Here is an 8,196-nt window from a genome sequence, read left to right on the forward strand (position 1 = left end):
CCTTTTCTGGTTCCTTCAGCTGTTGGTAAATGTCTATATTCCTATGAATGTGATTGGTCCTAGAAACAGCACAAATGTGTGAAAAAAATTTTTACATACGGTTTCTCAGCCACGTCAGACAGAAATCTCGGCTTATTACATGCATTTATATTTTATCCCCTGGATGTTATTTGGGCTTCAAGATCTGGACTAGTGGGTGCATGATATTTGTCCTGCACAGATACAAGCAGCGAGCCCAATACATCCACAGCAACAGACTTTACCCCAGACCTCCCCACGTGGCCAAAGCCACATGCACCATCCTTATCCTGGTGAGTTTCTTCATCTCTTTTTACTGCCTCTCTTCCATTTTGAGTCTTTGTGTTACTGTAATTGTAAATCCAGACCAGTGGCTGATGGAAACATCTCTGCTACTAGTTCCGGATTTCCCAGCTTTCAGCCCCTTTGTTCTCATCAGCAGTGATTTTTCTATGATTTCTGCTCCAAAAAAATTATTTTCCTAATATTGTTAAACATTTGTCTTCTTATTTCTGCAGTGAATCAATTAATTTTTTTAAGGGAAATTTTGGGATCTACTCCTTCCTAGTTCAGCAACGTGAGAGCTCTGGACCTCAATTTGTTTTAAATTTATTTATTTTTTATTTATTTTTCTCTGCATTGGGTCTTCGTTGCTGTGCACAGGCTTTCTCTAGTTGTGGCGAGTGGCGGCTACTCTTCATTGTGGTGCTCGGGCTTCTCATTGCGGTGGCTTCTCTTGTTGCAGAGAACAGGCTCTAGACGCATGGGACTCAGTAGTTGTGGTACGCAGGCTCAGTAGTTGTGGCTTGTGGGTTATAGAGCACAGGCTCAGTAGTTGTGGTGCATGGGCTTAATTGCTCCACAGCATGTGGGATCTTCCTGGACCAGGGCTGGAACCCGTATCCCCTGCATTGGCAAGCAGATTCTTAATCACTGCACCAACAGGGAAGTCCCTAATTTTATTTTTTAACTTAGGTGATGGTCAGGTACAAATAATAATACAATGAAAAGGTGATTGACTAAGGGGCTTTCAATTTTCATTCATTAATTGGAATATATTGCTGAATAAGAACAGATAAATTCTTGCATTTCTAGAGTTAATAGAATATGCAGAAAATGAAAATTTTATCTAGTTATACAGAATTTACTTAATCTACTTATACTTTACTACCTAGTAGCAACTCTTCAGAAAGTTTTAATTAAGTAAGTACTATGGAAAGAAACAGGAAATTTAGACATAAAAGTTTGTGTCTTTATGTACTTGTATCTTATATGGTTACTTTAAAAACAAATTTTTAAAGCATATTCAGATCCAGGAGTTCCAGGTAGACGAAAAACACCTCTAGAGCCCCACATATAACTTCACAGAGTTATCAGAGATCTGAAGATATCCACCATGTTTGGAATGCAGAAATAGAGGAGACATATGGTGGGAGGAGAAACAATAAACATATGTAATGGTTGGTACTGATATATATTATAAATCCAGTCCAAAATTCTAATTTTGTCCAAAGAATACTGACAAGGCCATTATGAGGTATAACCAGATGTGCAACATCAGCAATTCTACAGTTTTTTTTAAATAAATGCTCAATTAAAAAATACATTAGATTAAAAACTTACATTTTTCACAACAAATATATATATCACATATTAGCCATCCAAATGAGTGTAAGGTGGTCTCATGGTCTCAGTTTGTTTTTCTTTTTTTTTTCTTTTTGGCCTTGCCACACGGCATGTAGGATCTTAGTCCCCTGACCAGAGATCGAACCAGTGCACCCTGCATTGCAGTCTTAACCACTGGACCACCAGGGAAGATCCAGTCTCAGTTTGTTTGTTATTTAATTTATTTATTTAATTTATTTATTTTTGGCTGTGTTGGGTCTTCGTTACTGTGCATGGGCTTTCTCTAGTTGCGGCAAGTGGGGGCAATTCTTCATTGAGGTGTGCAGGCTTCTCACTGTAGTGGTTTCTCTTCATTGAGGTGTGCAGGTTTCTCATTGCCATAGTTTCTCTTGTTGTGGAGCATGGGCTCTAGGCACATGGGCTCCAGTAGTTGTGGCTCGTGGGCTCTAGAGCGCAGGCTCAGTAGTTGTGTTCCCTGCATTGGCAGGTGGACTCTTAACCACTACACCAACAAGGAAGTCCTTGGCAGGCATTTTTGTTTTGTTTTGTTTTGTTTTGTTTTGTTTTTTTCGGTACGCAGACCTCTCACTGTTCTGGCCTCTCCTTTTGCAGAGCACAGGCTCCGGACGCGCAGGCTCAGCAGCCATGGCTCACGGGCCCAGCCGCTCCACGGCATGTGGAATCTTCCCGGACCAGGGCACGAACGTGTGTCCCCTGCATTGGCAGGTGGACTCTCAACTACTGCGCCACCAGGGAAGCCCAGGTGGATTCTTAACCACTGTGCCACCAGGGTAGTCCCAGGGCTCTCTTATTTTAGAAATGCATTCTAAGAAATTATGCATTCAAAGACATGATACCTAGGATTATAAATGTCAGAAACTATTAAGTAAATCATGAAACACAAAAAAAGTGTGCATAAACACGATAAATGATGTAAGATACAGGAAGGGGCAAACACAGTCATTCCATTTATATATACATTTGAAAATAGCTATTACAAAAGTAGAGTATGCTCTTGCATCAGTCATTTTAATGTTGAGGATGAATTAACAATGGCAGGAGGAAACTGGTTGGAGGGCTGTACACAAGTATGTCAAAATTTACATTTTAAATAGGCAAAATTTAAGTCAACTATTCATCCAGTGAATGATTTTCAAAACAAAGATGCAAAACCTATCACTTTATAATCATTCTACTATGGTTTATTAGCTACATTCTTAAAATTGCAGCTACTATACCTGTAATGGTGGGAAAAGAATACAATAGTGGGCTACTGGCAATGCTTCCCAAATTAATGTTCAGTGAAATTATGTTGGCAATTTGACCTTGGCTATGGTTGGAATATTTACACATGGAAACCGGCAAACACTACAAACCAGAGATTAATTTACTGTGTAATTGAATGTCTGGACTTAACACTAAGGTAACATATATTAATAATGCAGATTATTCCTAAACCTGTATAATGTATGTGACCATTACATTATGCATAGTATAAAACTGAGTAAAAGTTGAGAACATATTCTTTCACTATTCCAAATTACAATTACATTCAGAAAAGAAATCACTCACATTATTGATGAATGAGTGAAATCTAACAGATGTCTTTGTTGTTTACCTGCTCTCTTTTGTCAAAAAAAGAGAAAATAGCCATATCTCACAAAATAAAAGTAAGCAAAAGATAGGAATAGAAATTTAACCAGTCAGGACACACAGGTAAAAAATAGACACATGAAAAACAAAATTCAACATCAACAATCCTAACAAAGGGAATTCCCTGGCAGTCCAGTGGTGAGGACTCCACTCCAGGCGTCCACAGCAGGGCACATGGGTTACTTTCCTGGTCAGAACTAAGATCATGCGTGCTGCGTGATAGGGTTAAAAAAATAGAACCTGAAATAAATGCAATTAAAATCACAATTTAAAAAAATACATTTATTTATTTATGTTTGTTTATAGCTACATTGGGTCTTCGCTACTGTGCACGGGCTTTCTCTAGTTGCACGAGTGGGGGCTACTCTTCGTTGTAGTGCATGAGACTCTCATTGCTGTTGCTTCTCTTTGTTGCAGAGCATGGGTTCTAGGCACGCGAGCTTCAGTAGTTGTGGCATGCGAGTTTAGTTACACCGTGACATGTAGGAAATTCCTGTCCCAGGACTCTAACCCATGTCCCCTGCATTGGCAGGCAGATTCTTAAGCAATGCACCACCAGGGAAGCCCCTAAAATCATAATCTTTTTATACATTTTTTGTTTGTTTGTTTGTTTTGCGGTACGCAGGCCTCCCACTGTTGTGGCCTCTCCCGTTGCGGAGCACAGGCTGCAGACGCGCAGGATCAGCAGCCATGGATCACGGGCCCAGCCTCTCCCCGGCATGTGGGATCCTCCCGGACCGGGGCATGAACCGCCTGCATCGGCAGGCGGACTCTCAACCACTGTGCAACCAGGGAAGCCCTGTACATGAGTTTTTAAGTCTTCATGGGAGGGGTCAGCCTACGTTCAGTCGTAGCTTTTAAGGTAGGTTGATCAAGTGTGGGTCCCAAGGCAGGGAGGGCAAGTTCTTGCTAATTAACAATCATCATTTTGGTGAGTTAACACTTTTTCTCGAGGGATGGGAGGAACAGTGAGGCAATGGATCAAGGGCTTAGGAAGAGGATGCTTGGAGACCAGGTCACGTAGGGCAACACTGGACATTCTTAGTCCTTCCATGTCCCTCACACTGCCCATAACAGTGAGCGGGTCAACCACATAACAGGGCAACAGGAACATCTTGAGCTGGGTATGTAAAGATGGACAGGACCTTAGAAACGAATCACTGCATATGGCGGTAGAGCCCATGTCAAATCTGGGGTGACACCAATGACCAGTCCAGAGTGCCTGGCTTAGTGCTGCTGTCCCTGTGGAGAACTTCCCAAGCAGGACGGTGTTTCCGGGAGATGTGTACTGGTGAAAATGAAGCTGGAGACCCTGGTAGTGATGCACATGTCAGATGTGGGTAGTTCATGGTCAGGACACAGCAAGTGGAGGCCCTGCTTGGAGGGGCAGGAGAGAAGACAGTGGACGGGTGCAGGGTGTAGAGGAACCACTCTCATCAAAGTCCTGGCATTAGTGAGCCCTTGTGGAAATCCTTCAACATCTCTGAGCTGGACACCCCTTCTTTCACAAATGCCAATAATAATAACTGAATCACAGCACTGGATTTGTTGGATACATAAATGGAGTCAGTCACAGGAAAGTCATCAATATTGGTTCCCAGAGAAAAGATAATCCTGTCCATCAGCATGGGGCTGGGGTGTGAGCAGGGCTCCTTGTGTGGGTGTCGGGACACAGAAGTGTCAGGATTGACAAGGTGTTCTTTCAGTCCCCAAACCTGGAGGTGGGGCCAGAGGATGAGTGAAGTGACCAGACTCTTGATATCCTGAACCAGACAACCTGGCATTGAAGCCCAGATCCCTGTCCATTTCTGGGAGATCACAAACAGATGACACATCATCTCTGTGTCTCAGTTTCCTCTCTAGAAAGGGTCCATTAGCTGCACGGGTTCTTCTCACTCTCTTACCACCCGAAACTCCTTCAATATCACTGCCGGCCACGGTCGCAATATTCATAAGGCTCTTTCTTCAGTGTGAACTCTGTGATGTTTAATCAAGTGGCACCTTTGGGTGAAAGATTTACCACATTTCTTGCACTGAAAAGGCTTTTCTCCAGTGTGGATTTTCCTATGGATGCGGAGGAGCTGTCTTTGCTTAAAGGCTTTCCCACATTCAGTACACCCATAAGGCCTTTCTCCAGTGTGAACTCTGTGATGATCATAGAGAGAGGATCGACTAGTAAAAGAATGCCCACATTCACTGCACTCATAAGGCCTTTCTCCACTGTGAACTCTCTGATGACGAAGAAGGCTAGAACTACCAGTAAAACATTTCTCACTTTCATTGCACTTATAAGGCCTTTCTCCAGTGTGAACTTTCTGATGATCATGAAGGCCTGACCAAGCAGTAAAAGATTTCCCACATTCACTGCACTCATAAGGCCTTTCTCCATTGTGAACTCTCTCATTATAGTGGAGGCCACCCTTAGCAACAAAAGATTTCCCACATTCACTGCACTCATAAGGCTCTTCTCCAGTGTGAACTCTCTGATGTGCAAGGAAATTGGATTTGCGGGCAAAAGATTTTCCACACTGGGTGCATCGATAAGCTTTTTCTCCAGTGTGAACTCTCTGATGCTCAATTAATATGCATTTTTCAATGAAAGGTTTAGCATATTCCTTGCATTCATAAGCCTTTTCTCCACTGTGGATCTTCCTATGTGCTCTGAGGTACTTCCTTAGGCTAAAGGATCTGCCACATTCACTGCAGTCACAGAGTGTTCTTCCACAGTTAACTCTCTGCTGTCCAAGGGGACCAGATTTGTGGCTAAAATAATTTCCACAATGGCTGCATTAGTAAGGCCTTTCTCCAGTGTGAACTTGCTCAGGCTGAATAAGTTTACATGTTTGGGTGTAGGCTTTCCCACATTTGCTGTACTCACACAACCTTACACTAGTAAGGACTCTTTCATCCTGAACAAGTATTTCTGTGTGGCTGGAGGCTTTCGTGCCTTCTCCCCAGCTGTGATGACATTTTCCACTGTGAAAAACAGCTTCACACTCTTTACTGTTTTTTCATTTCTTCCTGGTAATAGTGGCCTGTGGCTGAACTCCCATGTTGGCCACGAAGTCATTCCCAATCTCCATGTAGGTAGGTAGATTCCCTATTGTGTGGATTGGGCAGCTTTTCCAAAATGAGGGTCTCTGCATACCATATTGTATGGGATTCTCTCTGATGTGCTGCTTCTGGTGCTCTTGAAGGTTTTCAGTGAAATAGAACTGTTTCCCACATGCCCCACATCTGTATGCTTTCTGCTCCCTATTTGTTCCTTGCTCTTCAGCCAAGTGCAAAATGTCTCTCAAGACTGCAATGCCCATTTTACAGGGCTGGGTCTTCTCAGGAGACAAACCTGCCCTGGGGGTCCTCATCTGTGACACTCCTTCTTCAGATACACTCTGTTCAGAAGTCATCTCTTCATCCTCAACTCAGGAAAAGAACCTGAAAAAAAAGAAATGATGGTGAAGTTCATGTTGACTTTATTGGGGGGAGTAAGGCCAGCACAATTCTACATTTGGCACGTGAAAGAACGAGTCCATAGGATCGTATTCAGGAAATGAATTTGGGGTCAACTTGAGAAGCAGCTGCTCTCACCAAGTACAGGACACAAGGACTGGATGTGGCCCAAGGCGATAGGCGTCCTCTATAATTCACTCCTCTGTCAATGGCTTTTACCAGGACCCCATCTCCTGGTGACCTGTGATAGTGTACAGAAGTGTATGTCCAGACCTCCAAAAATCTGACTGCAAACATGTCGCTGGCATTCAAGAAATATTAAAGGATTCCTTATGTTGAGAACACAAGCAGTGTCAGTAGGTACTATGGGAAAATCAGTGTAAAGACCACATGAGATAAGTGGTTTAGAGAGGTGTTAGAGAATGAATCCGAGGCCGGAGTCATACTAAAAATGGGAAATAGAAAAGACAAGTTGGCAGAATGTCACGAATGGAGAAAATCGAGAGAAGTGCTTTGCAGCCACCGACAGTGGCACTAAAACATTAGTCACAAGGAATTCATACTTCCTGATATGACTTATACACAGCCCTGATATCATGGCCTCTCTCAGCTGCCATTCATCGTAATCAGGCTACCTCTGAGGCTTCTTGCTGAAACCAGATTCATGTCCATCCCGTAAAGCCCTAATGACTCTCCATACCAATCTGACCAACTACACGGGAAACAAATAATACAAGTCCTAACATAGTCAGGATGGCTGAATAGCCAACACTGGCCCAGAGGAACTCAGTACACAATACACAACATTTAAATATTACATAAAGAATGTCTGGTGGGCTTCCGTGGCGGCGCAGTGCTTGAGAGTCCGCCTGCCGTTGCAGGGGACACGGGTTCATGCCCCAGTCCGGGAGGATCCCATATGTCACGGAGCAGCTGGGCCCGTGAGCCATGGCCACTGAGCCTGCACGTCTGGAGCCTGTGCTCCGCAACGGGAGAGGTCACAACAGTGAGAGGCCCGTGTACCGACAAAAAAAAAAAAAAAAGAAAGAAAAAAAGAATGTCTGGTGGAAGGACTTTCCTGGTGGTACAGTGGTTAAAACTCTTTGTTTCTAATGCAGGAGGCACAGCTTTAATTCTTGGTCGGGCATGCCATGCAGTGTGGCCGAAAAGAAAAAGAACATCCGGTGGAGCCAGAGGGAAGGATATACAGTGGATGGAGTACAAAATGTTAGGAATGTATCTCCCCACCTAAACAACTATTGTACTGGCAGAACCTAATTGATCTAACTCTTTGCAACCATGGCGTCTTCTGAAAATCTGCAGTGTCCCACAAAACAGTTTGAAAAGACAAAGCTTCAGAATCAAAATCAGATATCACAGGGATGTGTGAACGATCACACTGGGAATATAAAATAATCATGACTAATATGCTAATTAATGTCTACTAAT

General features: G+C 43.2%; 1 protein-coding gene across 1 annotated transcript; it reads right to left on the reverse strand.

Annotated features, from left to right (window-relative positions):
• Window positions 1-1,299: 1,299 nt before the first annotated feature.
• Window positions 1,300-6,714, reverse strand: LOC141277175 (zinc finger protein 211-like). Its single transcript, XM_073796330.1, is given in 1 exon segment — window positions 1,300-6,714. A coding segment is annotated over 1 exon segment (618 nt). The 5' UTR covers window positions 6,705-6,714; the 3' UTR covers window positions 1,300-6,086.
• Between the last annotated feature and the right edge of the window lie 1,482 nt (window positions 6,715-8,196).

The sequence above is a fragment of the Tursiops truncatus genome, chromosome 19 (assembly GCF_011762595.2).
Source record: "Tursiops truncatus isolate mTurTru1 chromosome 19, mTurTru1.mat.Y, whole genome shotgun sequence".
Classification (NCBI taxonomy): domain Eukaryota; kingdom Metazoa; phylum Chordata; class Mammalia; order Artiodactyla; family Delphinidae; genus Tursiops; species Tursiops truncatus.